The 23,830-nt window shown below is 36.5% G+C and overlaps 1 protein-coding gene across 1 annotated transcript in view; it reads right to left on the bottom strand.

Annotated features, from left to right (window-relative positions):
* The window catches only part of LOC141540482 (maestro heat-like repeat family member 5), a 141,571-nt gene that overhangs the window by 74,478 nt on the left and 43,263 nt on the right, over window positions 1–23,830 (bottom strand). The window contains exons 5-10 of the mRNA XM_074264601.1: window positions 20,160–20,319; window positions 16,121–16,173; window positions 12,788–12,895; window positions 8,685–8,801; window positions 6,330–6,449; window positions 4,919–5,065 (exon numbers count right to left, since the gene is read on the bottom strand). Of these exons, the coding sequence (XP_074120702.1) occupies window positions 4,919–5,065; window positions 6,330–6,449; window positions 8,685–8,801; window positions 12,788–12,895; window positions 16,121–16,173; window positions 20,160–20,319 (705 nt within the window). The remainder of the gene's footprint in view (window positions 1–4,918; window positions 5,066–6,329; window positions 6,450–8,684; window positions 8,802–12,787; window positions 12,896–16,120; window positions 16,174–20,159; window positions 20,320–23,830) is intronic.

The raw sequence follows: 23,830 nt of genomic DNA, 5'->3' as shown, positions 1-23,830 counted from the left end.
CATGTACCTTCGGATTCTAATGTTTATTGTGCAACAAGAAAATGATATTCGCACACATGTATTGTACCTAGACTATATTGTAACACATGTAAAATGTATGGTATTGCCTGTCGTCGGGGGGAGGGAATAGAGGGAGGGGGGGTAAATTGGAAAAATGAATACAAGGGATAATATTATAAAATATATATATATATATATATATATATATATATATATATATATATATAATAAAAAAAAAAAAGAAAAAAAAAAAAAAACCAAAACACTTCCTAGCTGTGTGATCCTGGGCAAGTCACTTAACCCCAATTGCCTCAGCAAAAAAAAAAAAAAAAAAAAAAAAAAAAAAAAAAAAAAAATATATATATATATATATATATATATATATATATATATATATATATATTCCCTTTTTCTAGCCAAAGAAACTGAGGCAGACAAAAATAACTTGCCTAGGGTCATAATAAGTGTATGTAAAATTGGATTTGAACTTGGGTCTCCCTGACTTCATGCCCAGTACTCTATTAATTATACCACCAGGCTGTATAAAATAAACAAATACATACATACATATATACACATATAGATATACATATAGATAAATATATAAGTAGTAAAATATTAAAAAGACTTAGATTTTAGATAGAAGTCATTTGGCACTTCATTAAAGATCTCCATCTAGGTTGTCATTCACTCATTAATCAATAAACTGAGCCTATTCATTCTATTACTTCTGAATCCCCCAAACTCTACTATCATCTACCATCAGGCTGTATTTCTCCATCTTGTTCATGAGAATTCTGAGGAGGTTCTGCCAAATGCCTCACTAATTTCCAGGTATACTTAAACTAACATGTTCTGCTGATTTAGTAACTCTTTCAAAAAGGAAGTGAGGGGGTGGCAGAATCAAGCGATTCTCAGATTGGGGTAGATCAGGGCATATTTGTAGGCAGGAAAAGAGCCAGTAGGAAGACAAGAGGTTGATTATAGGGAAAAATTGTTCTTTGGGAATTTTTTCTAGTTTTAAGTGAAGATCACTTCCTCTTCAAAGTCCTTAAAATCTATTTTTTATAATCCTTTGAGGTTTGTGAGAAGTTAGGCATTAAACTCAATAATGACTGCTTTGCAGAATCCATTTTATTTCTCTTTTTGAAAATGGAAATGACTTTAACTGTCTCCACATGTGTGGTACCTCATCTGTTCTCTATAAGTCCTTTCAAGTTTACAAAAGGGGCTCAGCAATCTCATTCCCAAATTCATGTAAGCCTTTTATTCTGAATATATATTAGGGACAGTAAAAGGGACTATGGAAAGAGCTTGAGACTTGGGAGTCAGGAGACACCTATAATTTATTAATTATATGACACTGAACAAATCATTCAACTTGAGTCTCAGTTCCCTTCTCTCTAAGTTGGGGTTGATAATGTGAACATTACATTTGAGAAAAGATAAAGCTGGAAAAAGGTTGGAGTAGGTTGACAAGGATGATGAGGGGACACAAAACATCGAATACGAGGTGTACCAAATGTCTTAGTGGAGCTCAAAGCTATTAAAACTTTGAAGAAACTGAGGAATGGAAAAGAGAAGATTTAAGGGAGACTAGCCAACTATTTGAATGGTTAGAATATCAAAGAAGTATTATTTTATTCTGCTTATTCTAGGAACAGTAGGAATGAAGCTGCAAATAGATTTTGGTTTGAAGGAACAATTTCCTTGGAAAATAGAGCTGACCCAATATGTAATGGTATGTTTTAGAGGTAGTGAGTTTCCTTGTCACTTTAAACCTTCAAGGAGAAGACTGGATATCCATATGTAGAGATACTGGAGAAGTTACTTCTTACTCAGTGAGAGGTTAGGCTGAGAGTTCTTTCAACTCTGAGAAGCAAGAAGCCCAAATTAGGAGGATTTTATAGTAACCGATGAGATATAAGGGCCTAAGGATGCTGTTTGTGTGAATAGCAAAAAAGAAGATAATTACAAAAAACGATTTGGAGTTAGACTTGACAAAAATAAGATTTGTCAAATGATTGGATATGGGAGGTAAGTGGAAGGGAAGAGTTCAATAACTGTATGGTCTTAAAGTTGTACTTGCAACAGAAATATAGAAGTTTGGAGGATTGAAGACTTTAATTGAGGAAAACAGCAATTTTCCTTTTTGACAAACTGAGTTTGAAATGCCTATGGGGCATTCAGGAAAAAAAATTCAGTTGTAATTGATAATATTGCTTATTATAGCCATCGAGGTTAGATATACAGATATGGGTATTGTTTGCATAAGAGATGGCACTTGAATCTATGAGAACTCATGGAATTTCCAAGAGAGAAAAGTAAAGGAGGAAAGAAGGACTATGAGTATAAAGTGATAAAAATATTATCTTAATAGAGAAAGTGACAGATGATTATCCAGCTAAGAGGATTTGAAAATGATATGGACAGGGAAGATGAGAAATGAGAAACATTTCCATGGAGGAAGGGGAGTGCTTATGAGTGTCAAAAGTTGTAGAGAAGTCAAGGAGGTTAAGATGAGATATAAAGAGGTCTTTAGCAAGTTTGGAGAGAACAGTAGCAGTCAGATAGTGGAGTCTGAAGCCCAACTGCAAAAGGTTGAGAATTGAAGGAGTAATGAATAAATAGTACAAATATGTACAACCCTTTTTAGAATTGCAGTACAAGAGAGGAGATGGATATAATAACAGCATGAGGAGATGGCAGAATCAAGTGAGGACTTCTTCAGATTGCGGGAGGCCAGGGCATATTTGTAGGCAAGAAAAAAGCCAACAGGAAGACAAGAGATTGATTATAAGAGAAAGAGGGGCAACATTTAATGAGTCAAGTTCCTAGAAGAGATGGGAAAGGAAGGGATCAAGGATAAAAGTTGAGAGGTTGCTTCAAAGGCAAAGATTACCTTTTTCAAATATAAGGATAAAGGAGATACATCTGAGTAAAAATAGAGATTTTTGAGATATGGAATAGGAAGCAATGAAGTTTATGAAGGAGGAACTTTATTTTCTTGAAAAAGGAGGCAGTGACATCTGTGGAGAATGGGGTAAAAGAAAACAGATGATGGTACTAGAGGCTTGAGAGAGTAGAGAAAGGAGATCCAGTTGAGATTAATTAACATGGAATTGAGATAACATGGAGTTGGAACAATGTGGTTGCTTCCTCCAGATATATTTGGGATTATGGATGGTAGAAGTGATCCAGTGTTGAGGCAGGGGATAAATTATGGTAAGATCACAAACAAGAGAGTTCAAGGATGGAGAATAATGTTCTTGGCAATTATATGATCTGTGATATGGATAGAGTAGAGAAGCAGGTCTGGGAGAAAAGAGAGAAATGGGTGGATGTGAGGTTACTTACATTAAGGAGATACAGTAGGTTTAGGCATTTAGAAGGCAGCAGAGGAAGAGATGAAAAGATAGGGGATTATCTCATAGAAGGATCCTAGAACTGTAGATCTAGAGATGTGAAACATCATCTAGTCCATTACCTTATTTTAAAAGATTAGGTACTATTAGGTCATGGAAGAATTAAGGAAAGAAACAATCCTTGATTAAACAGCAATTATGTGCCAGATACTGTGTTAAGTGATCACAATTGTTTTCTCATTCATTCTCAGAATCGTGGGAAGTAAGTATTTTTATTAGCTTCATTTTATAGATAAGAAACCTAAGATTTAGATTTGCTCAAAGTCTTACAACTAGTAAGTTTCTGAAGCCAGATTTAAACTCAGGTTTTCCTGACTCAATACCTAGATCTCTAAGCCCCCCAAATTCCTAAAATTATCTTTATCTTGAAAGGAATTTCATATCTCCCCATTTCTCTCTCTTCTCTTAATCTATCCAATGTGCCAGCTAGCTGACTTACACTTTAACATTAAACTCTCCAATTAAGAGGCTGAATAATTTAGGAATTTCAGAGTTCAGTATCATGGAAGTGCCAAGTAATGGACGACGATGATGGTGTTCTATGATATAATCATCCCTGTGAGTGACTGAAGTACAGCAAAGCTTTAGCTCATGTGAATTAAAAAAAAAAGTTGTCCTGGGAGGCCAAGCTTACCAACAGTCAGAAGTTCTAGATCTTTCATGGAAAGGGAGTCTTGAGGACTTAAGGGACTGATAAGTGGTAGATTTAAGTTGGATTAGATGAGAAGATGGAGAAAGGACAGCAAGGGGAGAATTATTCCTCTCTGGCACAGATTGACTGAGTCACTGAGATTAAGAAAGAAGTAAGAATTTGTTCATCATAGCTGTCAATTGTTTGGAACCTTTACTTTTCTGGATCTTATGATGTTGAAAGATGGTATAGATATAATCCTTCCCTCTTCTAAGATGGTAGTAGAATGTTTAGCCTGGAGGCTCAAGACCTCTCTTTCCCCTCCTTAATTGCAACGGACTCTCTCATGTCACCACCTCATTAGTAACATCCCAAGATGGAGGAACATGAAGTCAACATAGAAGATATCTCCCACAGTATACCCATATTAGGTCTTGCCTTTAATTAATGCATCCCATAAACCATCCACAACTTATAAATGGTTTCATAAGTACCCATGACTGAACAAGAAATGAGCCTCTCTCTATTTAGCTAAGCAGAGCTTCAGCAAACTGAAAGAATCTTAACACCAAACCTATCTTCAAAGACTTTCCTTTCCATCTTTGAAAGACTTATAAAAGCTGATTCTGTTGGTTTAGCCTTTGAGAAGTCGGAGTTTCCCCCCAGTCTTTTCGTACTATAATGAGATGAGAGGTTTTTATAATTTTGAAACTCCATGTTTACAATAATTCTATGAATCTATGATTGTAATATTTTCAATGTAATTCTAAGATTCTATGACTATGTGCTTTTGAATCTAGATTCTAAGAGGTTCTGCATTCCTCATTTCTGATTCTCTTTGATCAAGTAGCACTTTTCATACCCAGTAGCTACTGCGAAAGTAGAAAACCATTCTCGAGGAGATGTTGTCCACCCAAGGAAGAATATTCTCTTTAGCCTTGGCTGCCATCTGCCCATAAGAGAGAAGGATGGTACTGCTGGCCCACCTCCACTTTGGGTCCTCTTCCTCCTAGGGAGAAGGGAAAAGAAAAGAACAAAGAGAGACTTTCATATTGGGTTCATCAACAGGTATCACTGTTTTTGAACAGTGGAGCCCCAAGGACTAGGCATCATAGAATTATAGATTTAGAATTAGGAGGCAAGACATTTAGAAGTCTGTGAGTATAATCTCATCATTTTAGAGAGTAGGTAAATGATGTTAAGTTAAACATCTTGGCCAGCATCATGGATAGTAAAGGACAAAACAAGTCCTTGGACTCCAAATCAAGCACTTTTTCCTAGACAGTATACCTCTCTGATAAAAGATCATGGGTTTAGTTCCCTAATTCTTCCAGGAAAGGGACTCACATCTTGAGTGGTACCTTTGTTTTCTCCAATTTGTAAAATATATAAACTTGAAAGAATCCACTCATTTGGGTGGGTTCTAGGCCTGGGGAAAGTTATGTCATGGGTAAGGTCAGTATGTAGTGACAATACAAACCCTTTTTGCCTGACTGGTCTTCAACACATCTCATTCATTGATCTACTTATTAACTGATTGATTCAACAAATATTTATTGAATACCTGCTAAATGTAGGACCTTGAGCTCCATGACAGGGAAAATATACAATGCCTTCATGAAGCTTAGTCAGTCAAGAAAAAGGAGGATTGATTAGGTGACTCATATGTTTATAGATACAAACATTTCTCTTCTATTTTTCCCCCCCAGGTTTTAGGTTTCTCTTTGCTGTGCTGATGTTTCTCTTCCTGTGTCCTACCCTGCCTACTTATTCTATTAATATTTTTTGTCCTTATGATCTCTTCAGATTTCCAATTCTTTCCTTTACTACTTGGAATTCCTGCCACCCATCCTTTGCTCCTTTCCCCTTAACCTCTTTTTTCTATGCTGTTTGAGGGATCAATGATTGTCATAGGTCCTTGCATGATGTTAATGGTGGGCAAACCTGTTATTTGAGGATAGTATTCTTGTTTGGAAGGTGAAAATGGGCATTGTGGGGAATCCTGAAAGTGAGATTCTGTGCTACAAAAGATATAGATTTTTGTCATAGATCATAGACTTTGAGATCAAAAGGACTTGAGAGAAAAGCTAATACATGTGCCCCATTTTGCAATTAGAGAAATTGTCTCAGATAGGGACAGATTGATTCTGAACATTAGACAGGTTATTTGTCATAGATCTATTTGTCATAGATCCTTTGTTGCTTATAGTCTCTGTGAAGAGGATAGGAAGAGGTGTGGGCAGAGTTTTTTTGTGGCCATGGGGTGCAAATACCTTAATACTAAAGTTGTTAAGAGTCCGCTTTAAAGGTCCTGTCCGGCCAAATTGGTCCAGGACTGCCCAAGCATCATCCAGATGTCGTGCTGCTGTTAATCCTATGGTGAGGGCAATTCCCTGTAAGGGGACAAGAGAAGGAAGGATGCTGATAAATTGAGGGTTCCTAGTATAGGGAAGATTGGGACAAGATTCATGAGATCTTAGAGGAGAAAGGGATTACTCCATGAGGAAATTAAGTCTCAGAAAAGAGAAAGGATTTCATTCCTCCTAGATAACACAGTGACTCAGCAGGCTTACACTTCAAGTTTCAAATCAATAACATTCATATAATGCTTAACATGTTTCCTCCTCACAGAAGCTCTATGAGATAGGTTATGTAAATGTTATTGTTTTTTAAAGCTCATTGATTTATAGATGGGAGGGCTCTTAGAGGTAAATTGGTTCAATCTCTAATTTTTATAGATGAGGAAACTGAGATACACGGAGGTGAATTGAGGGACCCAAAAGCCAATATATTTTCCAGTATTGAGATGGCTAGATAGAATAGTAGAGTGTTGTACTTGGAGTAAGGAAAGCCTGAGTTCAAATCTGGCCTTAGACACTTATTAGCTATGTGTCCCTGAGTACATCATGTCTGCCTCAGTTTCCTCAATTGCAAAATCAGGAGAATAGCAGCATCTACCTCCCTAGGTTGTTGTAAGGAAAGCACTTAGTACAGTATCTAGCACAGTGGTCCTCAAACTTTTTAAATACTGTCCCTCAGACTGTGGGAGGGCCGGACTATAATAAAAACAAAACCTCACATGTCTCCGCCCCTCAGCCCATTTGCCATAATCTGGTGGGCTGCATAAATGTCCTCAGCCTGCAGTATCTGGCCGATGGGCTGTAGTTTGAGAACCCCTGGCCTCTAGCATATAGTAAGTGCTCAATAAATGCTTGTTCCTTTCAACACCCTTCTCTCTCTTCCCTTTCATCATTTTATAGATGAAAGCAACTGAGTCTCTGAAGAGTGATCTTACCATAGTACTGTGTTTTTTTTTATGTTTTTTTTTTAAATATAAATATAAATTCACATATTTTGACTCCCAAGTCCAGGTTCTTTTCCATCATATCATATCATATCATACTACATGAAACTCAGACCTTACTTGTAGTAGGATTTTAAGGATTTATAATCAGGTGGTATTCATGAGGAAGGAATTTTTAAGGAAACAAAGAGTCAAACTTGGAACTCCTATAGGAATAGCAAATTGTACATAGTGCAGTTGTACATGATGTGCAATTTTATGTGTAATTATCTTTTAAAAATTATACTGTTGAAAATATTTTAATTGTATAAATTAAAAATAAAATAAAAATTACACTATGTAGCTGGTCAGTTTCTAAGGACTGGGTACTCTAAGGGTACTCACTGGTTGGTTCCCCTATTATACGGGTACTCACTGGTTGGTTCCCCTATTATACTGGTATATGGATAAAACAGTAGTGGAAACAGCTCTGGAAGCAGCACCAGAAAGCCTGTCTAAAGCAGCAAAGAAATAGTATTTGTGCCTCCTACTTCATGGAATCACTAAGAAGAAAGTACTTTCAAGGTGTAAGAATAGGTCAAGCCTGCTGGATTTCCCCTAAGGGCTAATAACTGTTTAACAATTCATTAAAAGGGGGGGGGTGAAATGTAAGCAGGACACATCATTACCATTTTTTTTCTATCATTTTCTTAGGTATAATGAACAAAATAATAAATCAAGTCTCTGATTTGTGGTTTATCTATTTCTGAAATGTAAATGGTCACACTGAAAATTTAACAACTGTCTCTAATGAGCTGGTAAGAGCTGGCTCCAGCACATCACTATTTGAGAGCCATTGATCTCACTCGATACCTTTTATCTAGGGAAGTTGTTTGTACCAGGGCAGCTGGTGATGATGGAGATGAAATTTAATGACAAGGTAAGCCTGGAATGGTTTAAGTTTGTAAGTTTAGAACAATATGTAGACAGAAGCAGACCTTACTCAAGTCTATGGCTATGGGGAGAGTTTAGCCTGGGTTTAGAATTAAGCATAAATCTGGTAATAGAGTTAGATCTTAGTCCATGCTGATGGTCATGACTGGTCGTAAGATCAACATACAGTCTGGAGTGGGGGTTAAGAATCTGTGGTTGAATTTAGGGCTTAGGTTGTGACAGGCATCTTTAAGACATCTTTTGTTAGGATTGGAGTTCATCCTGTTAATGGATCAGTGTTCAACTTATGGCAGAGATATCAGGTATATTCTGAGAATGTATGAGTTCTTCATGGGCTTTACAGGATTAGACGTTTACTAGAAAAGACTGGGATGACTATCGATATGATCACCTCTCTCTGTTGCAGGGACTGATGGGATGTGTCCAAAAGTGATCTTAAATGTTTTCTGATCATGGAGCTGTTGTTGGCTGCTCGTAGAATCATTCCATAGTAGATGAATAGGAAAGTCTGAAAAAACGGTTAAAAGGTTAGAATTATATAGGGAAAAAACTACTTGATGTGAACCAAAATGAGATTGAGGTGCTCTTTCAAGTCAATCCAAACATTTACTAAATGCCTACTATAAACAAAAAGACTCTGCTAGATATTAGAAATTCAGAGACAAAAAATAGCCTCTGCCCTCAAGAGGCTTGCTTTTTCTTGAGTGATATGAGGAAAGGGGGAATACCAATAGCTTAGAGGCTAGGGCTAGGGATGACATTGTTGGGAGGTTACAGCTGAGCTGATTCTTGAACAAAGAAAATATATTATGTAACTATAAATATAGAATATATAAAATATATAATATTTGATATAATGATATATATTATACTATAATATAGCTATATAAAATAATCTATACAAATATATAGAGAAGGAAAATAGAGTGGCAAGTTTGGGGGAAATCTAGTAGCCCAGTTTGGCTGGAATGAAGAACTCAGTGAAATAAGCCTGGAAGGAAAGAGGAAACAAGTATTTATTGAGTATCTACTATATGCCAGATACTGTGTTAAACACTTTACAAATATTATCTCATTTGATTCTCTCCACAATCTGGGTAAATAGATATTATTATCATCCCCGTTTTACAGGAAATTGAGGTAGACAAAGGTTTAAGTTACATGCCTAGAGTTATATAATTGGCAAGTGTCTGTGGCAGGATTTGAACTTGTCTTCCTGTCTCTATACCTAATACTCTAGTTACTATACTATTAATTGCCTGGAAAGATAGATTTGAACTCCTCCAAGTAAAGCTTTTCCCTAATATTGAAAAGATGAAAGCATACATTTAAGTAATGCTTTAAAGTTTAGAAAGTTTTCAATATGAATCTTCTCATTTGAACTCCCCCATCACCTGGAGAGCAGGTAGTATGATTTTACAGATGACAAAAAGCAGCTGACATTGAAATGGAGTTTGCTGATATGTTCTTTCCTCTGATGGGAAGGTTGCAGGGCAGAGAATCCACCTCTATCCAATGCCTTCCTTTATGGAGGATAAAAACTGGACTTTCAGTTCACTCTACTTTGTATCTGTTATTATGCCTGATATTGCCTCCATCGAACAAGATTTCCCATTGGGTATCCTCTGATGAGCTCTCCCACTTTTCCTGTATCTTTTTTTATGCTCTTGCTTTCTCCTCTAGATTGCAAGCCCCTTAAAGGCAGGGTCTATCTTTTAAAAAATTAATTGTATCCTTATTGCTTAGCACAGTGCCTAAAGTAAGAAAAAAAAAGTAAAATAAATTAAGTTATATTTACATAGTAAGTAAAATAAATTATTGTATTAGATTGGTTTGGAGTATCGTTCTAATCTCTAACTTTGTTGTTAAAAACATCAAATAAAAGGCAAGGCAAAGGTATGCAGATACATACATGTAGAATATAGAGATGTGAATAGAGGTATGTTGGTAAATGCATAAAAACCAGCTCACCAAATATATATATATATATATATATATATATATATATATATATATATATATATATATATATATATATATATATATATATATATATACGAACACATTAATTTACATTGTCTAAATTTTCTCCATAATTTTAAGTAAAGATAATCAACAAAACAAATCAAGTCCTAATTTGTAGCATTTGACCATTTTTGAGGTAAGAATGCTCCCACTAAAAATGAAATAATTGGCTCTGGTCAGCCTTTCCCAGCTTCCTCCAGCACATCATTGGGCAGAGGAGACCTTAGAGTTCCTTTGTTAGGTTCTTACTAAATGCTAATGAAATTGTGATGGTCCGGTCTAGCTCCTCTGAAGGGCTCAGAATAAGTCCTTGTCAGGATAAACAAAAGTCCTTGTTCCCCCCTCCCCCCCAGTAAAGGCTGGAACTAGAGAATTGTTAAGTACCGACTTAGCACTTAGTAAGAACCTAATATCTCATTATCTCATTAGCACTTAGTAAGAACCTAACATTCCTTTAGTTCTGTCCCCTCAGTTTCAAGATCGTTGAAGCTGAGAAATAAACTGTGTTTATGTGAGAGAAGACAATTTCATGTCAGAGAAGAGGGGCGGAGAAAAGAGAGAGGGGAGACAGACAGTGAAAGATAAAGAGAGCAAAGAGTAAAATAGATTAAAAGTATAATAATCAAGAAGTATTTATTATGAGTCTATTGTATGCCAGGCACTATGCTTGGTTTAGGTGCAGGAGATACAAATAGGAAAAAAATGAAACAATCCCTAGTTACAATGAACTTACATTGTAATGGAAGAGATAACATGCAAAAACATTTATATACACACATACATACATATAAGGTTAATAAATATATTTATATATACACACATAGGTATGTATATACATATATATGTATATAATACATATTTAAATTTAATATATTTAAATTACATATATTAAGTTAAATATAAAATTTAAAGTTAAGTTTAATATGAGAGTTAAATATAAGAGCAGCTAGGTGGTGCAGGAGACAATGCTGGCCCTGAAATCAAATGGAGATTTGAGTTTAAATTCAGCTTCAGCTACTAGTTGTGTGACCCTGAGCAAGTCACTGAGCTCCACCTACCTCAGTTTATCTGTAAAATGAGCTGGAGAATAAATGGCAAATAACTCTGGTATTTGTGCTAAGAAAATGTCAAATGGGATCACAGAGAATTGACCATAACTATAACTATTCAATGACAGCATCTTCCTTTCCTAACACACTACTCTGCACACAGTAGGACCTCAGTAAATATTTGCTGGATTGATTGAGAGGGAAGAGAGAGAGAATTCAGAACTAAAAACACAAAAAAATTGAACTTAAAAAATGAAGAGGAGAAAACACATAGGAAAGTAAAGAAAGATGCACACAGATAAGGACAGCTTTGAAAGTTCCCAGTTATCCTGCTTTAAAAGAAAAGCAAATACGTTATAAAGGACTACAATGTTATATATAATCCTCTTTATTTTGTTCTACTATACATATATATACACACATATTCATTTATATGGTGAAAAGGGCTGACACTCTTAAAAGATGTGCTTGAATCAGACAACTCCAGCACTTAAGGCTAATTAACTATTAGCCAATAACTCTATTAGCATATGTTTGGAAAAATGGCCCTTCTCACAATTCCCTACTGGCTCGATCTTTTGGTGTATACAGATAATTGTAGGAGGGATTAGAGAGTGGAGTGAGACAAGCCAAACTCACTTTGCTGTAGGACCAGGAGAAGGGAGGTTGGTGGAGAGCTTGTGGCAGTTTGTCTCCTTCATTTCTCCCCCTAAAGACTAAGGACTTTTGCTTATCCTGACTCTGGCTTATCCTGAAGTCTCCAGGGAGCTAGTCCAGAACTTACAATATGGTATATGTGAAATTGAAAATTTAAATAAAAAGGAAAAAAGGCAAGATCCATTATTCTTGTATTCAAACAATTAGATTCGAGCCGTGGCTTTAATACTTATTTTTTAACATCCTTGGATAGTCTGTTTCCTCATCTATGAAATGTTGTTACATCCTTTCAGTCACATTGAACTCTTCATAATTTAATTTGGGATTTTTCTGGCAAAATGTTTTACTGTTTCCTTCTCTAGCTTATTTTATTGATGAGGAAACTGAGGCAAACAAGATCAAGTGATTGCCTGGAGGTCACATAGGTAGTAAGTATCTGAGGTCAGGTTTGAATTTAAGTTTTCCTGACTCCAGGACCACAGCTCTATCTACTGTGCTACCTAGCTGCTCATCTATAAAGTGGGGCATCATTTTTACATTACCTGCCCTATAGGAAAATTATGAGCACAGTATCTTATAAAGCCTCAAATGCTAAATAATTAAGAATTATAATGATATCATGTGATGGTACCCTCTGTCAATTTACTTTCCTTCCCAGTGTGGATCACAGCATTAGGTAAACAAGCATGCTATGTCCTAAAATAGGGACATAGAAGAAGTAGTGAATGGTAGGTGAAAATAAGGAGAAATCTGTGAAACGAACCTTTTCAGGATTTTGCTCCACATAAGTCCGGTCAGGTTTCATGACAGCAAGCATTAGTGACTTTGCCCATCCATCTACTGTTAAGAACTGAACAGACCTGGCTCCTATCTGTGGGCAGATGTTAAAAAGTCATTGAGAGGACAAATTGGAATCTCTCCCACTTTCTGAGCTGGGGGGGATCAAGTTCTCCCTTTTTGTTCTGCCTCAACCAGTACCCAGATATGTCCCCAAGGTCAGTTTTTCAGTAGCTTGAATCTTCATGTTGCTCAGTCTCTTATCTTCATAGCCACAATTCTATCCCATATCTTTAAAGTCTAAGGTTTTTTCTGTTTGACACATGGGACAAGGCCTTCTCAGTTTCTTCACAACCCAGTCAGTGTCAGAGCTATCAACTGATGCTTTCTAAATGTATATAGAACTTTCTGTCAGTGTAAAGACTTGCAAGTATCATTGAGAGGATAGCTCGCTTTCTCCAGAAAATAGAGAGTAGGACTACCTTCATTCAGAGATGTAATCTGAAGGAGTCCTGTGGGATAGATGGAGGTAGATTACTTTTTCTTCATAAAATGGGGTCAGACTACTTTTGTTCCAAACTAACTCCTGGACAGCACGATTTCTAATGTAGATAGAAGATAAGAGAGTTAGTTTGGAGATGAGGTCCATGACTTAGTTTGATCAAAATAGTAGGGGAGGTATCAATCAGGTCTCTTTTGATTTTGCTTATTCTTTAGCCCCTTTTTCCCCCCTGGAAAACCAGGAAGCAGCCTCTGGGGTATGCCCTTGGTATTTTCTCCTCTGCATGTCTTTGAGGAAGAAGACAGGACCAACCTTTGCTATCTTAGATCTGGAGTTAAGTTGAGGAAAACAGGCCTGATTGCAATTTTTTCCCTTCTTCTCTATCTTCTTCCTCCTCTTCCCATTTCCTCCCCTCTCCCCCCACCTTTTTTTCTTTCTGTCTTTGTTTCTATCTTTTGGTCTCATAGCCTACATTGCTTCATATTTGAGCAGGCTTTACTATTTCTAGAATTGATATCGTTACTAATCTATTGGAATTCTTTTTCCAGGAATAATTTTGACATATTTATAGGATTATTATTAAGGCTTCAATTTACATTAAAAAGGAATCATTTTTATAGTCTGCATGCTTGTTTGTGAGTTATTCATCTGTAAGCTGAGTGTCCCCGTTACATTTTTCGCTATCTTGAGCAAAATTGTGGATTTATTTTGGGGAATTTAATTTCCTGGTATTCTGTCTTTAAGCCTTCAACAGATTTGAAGCACAGCAGACTAATAACAGCTAGTAGAAGGTTTTTGTTTGTTTTTGGAGAGGCAATTGGGGTTAATTGATTTGCCCAGGGTCACACAGCTGGTGAGTATTAAGTGTTTAAGACTGAATTTGAACTCAGATCTTTCTGACTTGAAGGTGAATGTTCTATCCACTGTGCCATCTAGCTGCCCCAGAAATTTTTTAGGGGAGGTCCCTCTATTGAAGCAGACTTGTTAACACAGACCAATAATAGGAAGCTTCCTGTGTTCTAAAAGGAATTAGGTAAATACCTGCAGGGAAATGGGATGGAGTGGGGAAGGGGCTGTAAAAGGGATGGGAAGTTGGGTTAGGTGATCTCTAGTATTCCTTCTGTGATGTTCTAACATTTAGTAATTGTTTCCCAAACGCAAAAGGAATGAAAAAAATGTGATAAGAAGAGATCTGGGGAAAAGTAGGTTTGAGAGGACAAGATGGCTTGGCACCTTGGTGATTTATCTAGTTTGTTCATGCCCTCATTTTGCAGAGTTTGGTCAAAACCTTGTGGTCCTGTTTGCTTTTTCCTTTACATTCTTCACCCTGATTGACTCCAAAGCTTCTGAATCTGCTTTCAGCCTGCCAGGAATATTTCCTTCCTTTCCCATCCCCTACCAAATTTTATGTTAACCTTCATAGACTTTCATGTGTTTAAAGGATAGAAATCTGGAATAGAGTTTGAAAGTTTTGTAGTCCAACAATATTATTTTATAAATGGAGAAACTTGGGTTCAGAGAGGGAAACTCCCAAGGGATAAACCTTCCTAACCAAAATTTAAACTCGACTCTTTTGGCTGCAAATCCATCATTCTTTCAAAATTCTGCTTAGGATTCCCCTTAAACTCCAGGTCTTTTCTTCAGTTACTTTACTTGCAAATTTCATCCTCTACTCTCATGTACTAATCTTAAAAGTTTGAAAACTGCTTTATATATTAGCTCATTTGATCCTCACAATCAGCCTGGGAGGCAGGTGCTATTTTTATTTCCTCATTTGGAAACGGAGATATATTAAAATTCAGTTATTTGCCCAAAGTTGAGAGCTAACAATTTTCTAGTTACACCTAGAATTGTCTTACTCTTTGGGAGAGAAGTAAGAGAATTTATTTGGAGATACATGATAAGAGGTCCATGACTTAGTTTGATCAAAATAGTAGGTGAGGCATCAATCAGATCTTAAGAGGTGTTTCTGCTTGATTTTGTTTATTTTCTTTCTTTTTGCTGGCAATCAAGGAAGTAGCCTCTGGGATACTTTTCTCCTCTGCCTATTTATAAGAGAAAAGAATGGCCTAATCTTGCTAGCTAACTGAGTTCTGCTTGGATCTGGAGTTAAGTTGAGGATATTCCTGATTCCAGGTTCAATGTTCTATCCAAACTGGCACCTAGCTGCCTTATATTTACAAAGCAGATTTTTGCACTTGATACATTTAACCAGGGTAGAGGTTAGAATGCATCATATGCTTCACAGTGGGTATTTTCTAAGAATTTGGTCTTGAAGTCCAGAAAATTATCCTTTACTTCCATAGGCCTTCAATGTCAATGACCAATTGCCATTTATCTTTGACTCATGGAGCTGTGGGTAATGGGGTTTCTAGAGGAGACTATTTTCATAATGAAATATCAGAAGTGGCTTTGGATTCTGAGTTAAGAAGTTTCATCTTTGAGGCAGCTCAGTAGCACAGTAAATAGAGCACAGTTCCTGAAGTCAGGAAGACTTGAGTGAAAAACTCATGATAGTGAGATCCTGGGCAAGCCATAATTTCCACATCTGTAAAATGAGAATTGATTTGAGGATCAATTGAGATTAATATTGTAAAATTCTTTGCAAACTTTAGGCATCATATAAATTTTAGTTCTTTCTATTGTCTGTATGACTATCACTACTATGAAGGTTTGTTTCCTTCTCTGCAAAATTAGTATAATACATGCAACGTTCTCACAAGGTATCACACTGTGTTAGAATGCTAAAAAGTGTTAATTATAATTATTGTTGATATTATTAGCCATTCAGCTTGATATGTAGTCAGCTTTTCCTACCTGAATCAATTGCTCTTGCCAATGATCTCTTTGTGTAGGAGTAAGTAGTTTATCTGTTGCAGAAAGAAAGAAAATATGCAGTGAGGACTGTGTCAAAGTTTTGACTTGCTGTAGATTAATCTCCATTTTTCCTAATATTTGTCCATCCATCCATCCATCCATTTGCCCTTCCCTCCCTCCCTTCAGTCAGTAACCATTGGTTAAGTATTTTCTCTACTGTGAGCACTATGGTAATAACTAGTATTTATATAGCATCCTAAAGTTTGCAAAACACTTTACCGATGTTATCTCATTTGATCTTCAGAGGTGGGTGCTATTTCTATCCCCATTTTACAAATGAGGACACTGAAGTTGAGGAAGCATAAATGACTTGTCCAGAATCATACAGATGTTAAGCATCTGAAACAAGATTTGAACTCAGATCTTCTTGAGTTCAAGTTCAACATTCTTTCCAGAAAATCATCTAATTTTCCAATATACTGTGATTGATACTGGAAGGAGAAAACCAAAATAAATGGTTCTTGCCCTCATAAAGTTTCTAGTAGAGAAGCTAGATCATGTTCTTGATGGGTTAACAAATGCCATTTCCCTCAGTCTTGTCTCCTCCACAGACTTAGAGAATATGTTCTCTGGATTGTCTATTCTCTTCTTCCAATTTGACTATTACAGTTGACATATGTCAGTGGCAAAGATTCCATCTTAAGTAGTCTGTACTCTCATGACAATATTGGGAGATATTCCAAAGGAATGATTTCCTGGAGATTTGAAGTATTCAAATAAAGCCACAGATGTTTCTTGTAGAGAGTATTCATGCTTTAGGTTGGGATTGATCTAAATTCTGTCAACTCATGGAAGGTAATACTGTTTATTCTGAGTGCCACATTTTAGTAGAGACAAGCTGGAAGTTAATGTAGAGGATGGCTCTGTGCCTGAACCTGGAGAGGCTGGGACCTCAGCCAAAGGCCCAATGCCATCCCAACTAGGATTTTGGGTATTAGGTCAAATGCCAAAGAGACCAGAGTCTTGGATGACAGGATTGCCAAAGAGCATGCCCCGAGTGCAAAGTTTTTGTTGGATGTGCCTCCTAGCAGAGTTTGAGTCCAGAGTGGTTCATGGAGACCAGGCCTTTGCCACCCAACCCAAGCTTCTATATTTATAGAGGGAAATATTTATACCAATGCATACTCTAGCATTAAAGGATATTTGAGGGCTCCATCAGTTTCTATATCTCCAATTATGATTATCAAATTTTTTCATTTTGTTTCCTTCTAAATCCCTGCCTATCAGAGTCTTATATCTCCACAGGCAAAATCCCCATATTCCTGCCTACCTCTCTGCATAGTCCTATCACTATCAACTTTCTTGATATAGTCCCCCTACATTCTATTCCTTCTCCTCCTCTTTGCACTATGTATTTTGGAATCTGAGTTTGATCATTAACAAATAATAATCACTACCATTTACATAGTATTTTAAAGATTTACCTAAATTATGTGAGGGATGCACTACTATAATTATTTTCAGCTTACAGAGGAAGAAAATGAGACTGAGTAAAGTTGTCACTTGCTCAGTGCCATAAAACTAGTGTGTATCCTAGGAAAGATCCAAACCATGTTTTGCCCAGTCACATGATTGGTATATGTCTAAGAGAGGATCCAAACCCATAGTTTTCTGATTCTAAATCCATCCTTCAAATGTCCAGCTTCTTAAACTGTGGGTCGTGACCTTATATGGGATGTCACCTCATATGGGATGTCATAATTGAATGTGGGGGTTAAAATTATGATTTATTATCAGTAAATGTTTGATTTGTATACCTACTATATAATATATAGATATAGATATATAAATATATCTATATCTATATCTATCTATCTATCTATCTATCTATCTATCTATTTATATATCTATCTATATATCTACACACACACACACACACATATACTTTATATACCTAAATACCCATGTAAAATTTTTTCAGGTGAAAAGGGATGGCAAGCGAAAAATTTAAGAAACCCTTGTCTAATATATTGTGCTACTTTGCCTCCCCTTAATTTTAGAATTCTTACTTTTTCCTTCTAAACCTATCCTTTGTTGCCATATCCTTTATTCCTCTAGGTTAGCAATCTGTTTCTGTCCCCATTTATTGTCTTTGTTAGCTTTAATGTTAAGAGCTGACCAGTTCAATTTCACGTTGTACTCCAATTTTGACTCCCTTTGTCCTCTTTTCCTTCCCACTAGTTACCCTGTTCCTGTTTGTCCTAAACCCTTAATCATCCCACTATCTGCCTTTTCTGCTTATTTTATAGTGCTACCACATCTACTGCTTCATCGATTATATCTACTATAAATCCAAGTTATTGAGTCTCAATGGAATCCTCATTATTTTAAAGAAAACCATTTATGCTTGTTTTGTTACCCTACTCCTCTCAATAGTTGGTTCAAACTTCCTCCTTTTCTCCTCAAACCCCAATATCACTGTCACTTCTCCAACTCTCAGCAGATGGCCCTGGCTTCTCACTTAACACAGAAAATGAGGCCGTTCAGCATGAGTTTCCTCTTCTCTACTCTATATCTCCGAACCTCTCAACATTTTCATGCATCCTCTTCTACCTTACCCTTCTAAGCAAGAACGTTTTCTTTTTCAAGGTTATTCCTTCTACTCATATACCCTCAATTCTTCTGAGATTGAGATAAGGTTTATAAATGAAATAATATATGTAAAGCACTTAGGACAGTTTTATCAGCTCTTTTATTCTCTTCTTCCTTCTCCTTTTCTCCTCTTGCCTATCTCCTCTCCTTTTTTCTCTTCTTTCCTCTCATTTCTCCTTTTCCTCTTCTCTGCTGTCCTGTTCTCTACTTTTCTATTTTTTTCTCATATATTTACTAGCTCTTTCCTTACTGCCTATAAGTATTCTCAGTTCTATTCCACCCTTAAAAAATACCTGCCATTACTTCAAACTACCACCCTAGATCTCCCCCCTCCCATTCACTGCCAGATTCGTGTAAAGAACTGCTCACACTTCCTGCATCCAACACCTTACCATTCACTCATCCTTTGGCTTTTTTTTAGTCTGGTTTCTGAATCTTCATGTATATTGAAAGCACTCTTCCTCAAGGTTACCAGGTCCTTAATTGCTAAACTCAATGGTCTTTTCTTGGTCATCCCCCTACTTGACTTGTCTCTCTAGTTGGGTGGCACTGATGACTACCCCCTTTCACTAGTTTCTTTTTCCTTAGCTTTTTTTAGTCACTTCTTTATGGTCTTCCTACTTTCCTGAATATTTCTTTTCAATCTTTTACTTCTCTGTCTTCATCTATTTCTTGTCTTCTAAGCAAGACTATCCCCAAAGGTCTTTCCTGAGCCTACTCTCCTTTACATTTATTCACTTAAGTGATTAAGAGCATGTGAGTGCCATATCTATGTGTTTAACCTCCATCATCCTCCTTAACTCCAGTTTTCCATTTCCTGTTTCCTGATAAAACATTTCCTAATTGATGTTTCAGCATCTCAAACCCAGCATGTCCAAAATGGAATTAATTGACTTCTCTCCTAAACTTGTCTTTCCTCCAAATTTCTTTCATCTTTTTCTGAGATATCATTATCCTCTCATTTATACAAGTTCATCCTTTTCTCTTTCCAATTTATCATCACTTTTCTATCTAATCCACGAATAGCTGCCATTTATAAAGCACTTTCTCTGTGTCAAGCACTATGAGAAGCACTTTACAATTATCTCCTTTGATCTTCAAAACAACCTTGGGAGGTAGGTGCTATTATTATCCCCATTTTACAATCGAGAAAGTTGAGGTAGACAGTGGTTATCAGGGTCACACAGCTGACTCCATGTCCATTGTTCTATCTATTATGCCACCTAGCTGTTATAATTGGCTGTATAATTGGGTGGTTGACAATGTTTACATCAAATCAGAAGGTGTTTGACTCTGGATTTTAGACCTGCCCCCCCCCACCCCCGTGGACTGAACATTTAAACTCAGTGCATTGGGAACCCCTGAAGTCACATAGGAAGAACCAAACCATTGGTGGAGATGATGCCCATCACATAGAGAAGGCTGCGATGGGGGAAAATGCCAGTTAGGAAATCTTCCTCGAGCTTGCTGAACACTAGATTCCAAGAGTGTTTGCACATAGCCAAGAGCACGTTGCTGGCAGCATCCTGATAAATATCTTCTAGTTCCTAGGGCAGCAGAGGGGGAGGGGGAAAACCTGATTAAGACAAGCAGGTGGGGCAGAAGTCTGATGAGTCAAATGATAGTCACTTGGCATCTAACAGAATACATGGTATATTATATGTGCTACCTGTACAGTACATACATCTCTGTAATCAATCAACAAATAATTTATCAAGCAGTTACAATGTGCCAGGCTCCAGATACACAAAGACAAAATGTAAAAAAATCCCTGTCCATGGGGAGTTTGCATTCTAAAGACAGAGGCAACATGCACATGTAGAAATGTATATAGAACAAATGCCAAATAAATATAATCAAATGTAAGTGTATTATTGGACAGGGGGTGCTGGCAGTTAGGGGGAATCCCAAAGACACTGGATAGTATCAGGTATTTGAACACCCTTTAAGGATGCCGTAAAAATAGGGAGGGGACAGGCAAAATGCTAGCCTTGGAGTTTGAAAGATTTGAGTTCAAATTCAGCTTTAAGTACTTACAAGGTATGTGACCATGACCAAATCTCAACTTCTGATTGCCTCAGTTTCTTCATCTATAAAAAGGAACCTACCTCCCACAGCTTTTAAGAGGATCAAATGAAATAATATTTGTGAAGTACTTAGCACATCTTTGACAAATAGTAGGCTCTCTATAAATGTCAGCTACATGTTATTATTAAGAGAGGAATTCTTTGAGATAGAAATGAAGTATTATCACTATATATATAATCCTGAGACTATGGCAGAGACTGGTGTCAGAAGACTCAGTTTTGTGTCTCATATCTTGACATATGCTGACTGCATGACTGTGGACATGTCATTTAAAGTTTCAGACTCACAACTACCTAAAACAATATGTTGCAGAATAGATGTAAAGAAAGTTTTGGCTTGTAAAGAGAATTTCGTTGTCAGAAGTTCCCCATGCGATGCAAAAGTTTGGACAATATATATGTATGTAATACATACATGTACTTTTATTACCATTCTACAGATGGGAAAACTGAAATGAAACCTCTTGCTCAATTTAGTCTCATTGCTTTCTAAGGCCAACCATGGGAAGAGGTTTCTCCACCAAATTAATCTGCATCCAAACTCAAGGAAAATATTGAACTACCTCAGTCAGAGAGAACTAGGGGGGCACTAAAGGAAGAATACTGGCCAGGAAAGAGTTTCTTGCATAGAATCGGATCTGGGGTTTCCTTACTTCTGGATGAACTGCAGTGTAGTAGAAAGGACCCTCTAGAGTTCTGGAGTCAGAGAACATTTATGACTTGCTTCTGAAACATGTGGTGGTCATGGGGGAGTCATTTTACTTCTTTGAGACTCATTGTCTCTCTGTAAAATAGGGATATCAATACTTGTTCTATATCTCTTACAGGGGGGTAATATGGAAAATGCTTTGTAAACTTAAAAAATGTGAATAATGATGATGATTTTATTATATTATTATCTTATAATATTATTATTAGATAATATCATCATTTCTAATTACTATTGCTACTACTATTTCCTGTTTGATTATTTCCATTTTTTTAGCTCTTTATGACCCCATTTGGGGTTTTCCTGGCAAAGATACTGAAGTGGTCTACCATTTCCTTTTCCAGATCATTTTATAGATGAGGAAACATAGGTAAATATATTTAAGTGACTTGCCCAAGATCACACAGTTAGTGTATATCTGAGGATGGATTTAAACTTAGGAAGCTCAGTCTTCCTGACTCCAGACCTGGAACTCTATCCACTGCACTACTACCAGTCCTCTTCCTCCTCCTTCTCCTCCTACCACTCCTACTATTATTATCATTACTATGGCAATGACTACTACTACTACTACTACTATTACTACTACCACCACCACCACTACTGACTACTACTACTATTACTACTACTACTAGTCATTTATATGCTACCCACTTCACAGTATACTTATTAGAGTTAGTTGAGTGCATGTGTGTGTGTGAAGTGACAGATTTGTAAGCTGTCAAGAATTCTTTCTCAGTGTAAGGAAGAGTTATAATTATTTAGGTAAAACATTTATGTTTTGCCTAAATTCCTACTATGTACAAAGCACTAATGTAAGGCACTACAGGATATCCAAAGGTTATAGGACAGTTTCCTTCTTCTCATGGAATGAGAAAGTTCTTCCTTTATAGGATGGAGAATATGACAATATATGTTTAATATAAGATGACCATACTAAAACTTAATACATGACAAGTGCATTTGAAAGGTTCAAAGTGCTATCTAAGGTTTGAGGGTCAGAGAAAAGTTATTGATTAGGGAAAGTTTCCTTGAAGTTGGCATCTGAGTTAGGTTTTGATGCAGGGATTGCATTTTAATTGGTACAAAGAAGGGCAAATACATTGCAAAGACTGGGAATAATCTAAGTAAAGGTACAGAAATGAGAAAGTTCATATATTTAAGGACCAGAGGATTGTTTAGTGAAGCAGACCATAGGGTATTGCAGAAAGAAAAGACTTATGAAATCAGACTGGAGATGTAAAACATCTGATTGTGGAAGGCCTTGAATGTTAGGCAGAGTGTTTGGGATTTCTTTTGTAGCAACAGGGAGTCACTGAAGGTTTTTGAACAGTGACATGACCAGAAATTTAGTCTGACAACACAGTAGGGCAGCATAGAGGTAAAAAAGAGGTTAAAAAAAGGTTTGATTTTCTTGGCTTCCAAAGGAAACAGTTCAGATGTTACAGAAGGCTCAATGAAAGGAAGACCTTTAAAAAATCTTCAGTATTTAAAAATTTTAATAATATATTATTTTTCCAATTACATGTAAAGATGGTTTTAAACAATTTATTTTTGTAAAATTTTGAGTTCCAGTTTTTTTCTCCCTCTTTCCCTTATCTCCCCTCTCCCCAAGATAGGAAGCAATCTGGTATAGATTACACATATACAATTATTTTTTTAGACATTTTTCCATGAAAATAATGTTGGAAAAGACAAATCAGAACAGAAAGGAAAAACCACAAGAAAGAGAAATAAAACAAAAGGTGAAAATAACATGCTTTGATCCTAATTCAATCTCCATACTTCTTTCTCTGGATGTGGATAGCATTTTCCATCCCAAGTCTATTGGAAATATTTTGGGGCATTGTAGTATTGAGAAAAACTAAGTTTATCATAGTTGATCATGATACAATATTGCTTCTTACTGTGTATACTGTTTTCCTGGTTCTGGTCACTTCACTCAGCGTTAGTTCATATCTTTCCAGGCTTTCCCGAAACCAGTCACTCATCATTTCTTATAGAACAGTAATATTCCATTACAATCATATAGCATAACATATAGCCATTTCCCAAGTGATGGACATCTACTCAATTTCCAATTCCTTGCCATCAAAAAAAAAGAGTTGCTATAAATATTTTAGCACATGGTCATTTTCTCTCTTTTATGATGTTTGAAATATAGATGCAGTAATGATACTGCTGGATCAAAGGGTATATACAGTTTAATATCCCTTTGAGCATAGTTTCAAATTGCTCTTCAGAATGGCTGAATCAGTTCAC

The sequence above is a fragment of the Sminthopsis crassicaudata genome, chromosome 1 (genome assembly GCF_048593235.1).
Source record: "Sminthopsis crassicaudata isolate SCR6 chromosome 1, ASM4859323v1, whole genome shotgun sequence".
NCBI lineage: Eukaryota > Metazoa > Chordata > Mammalia > Dasyuromorphia > Dasyuridae > Sminthopsis > Sminthopsis crassicaudata.
This window is presented reverse-complemented; position numbering and strand designations above follow the sequence as displayed.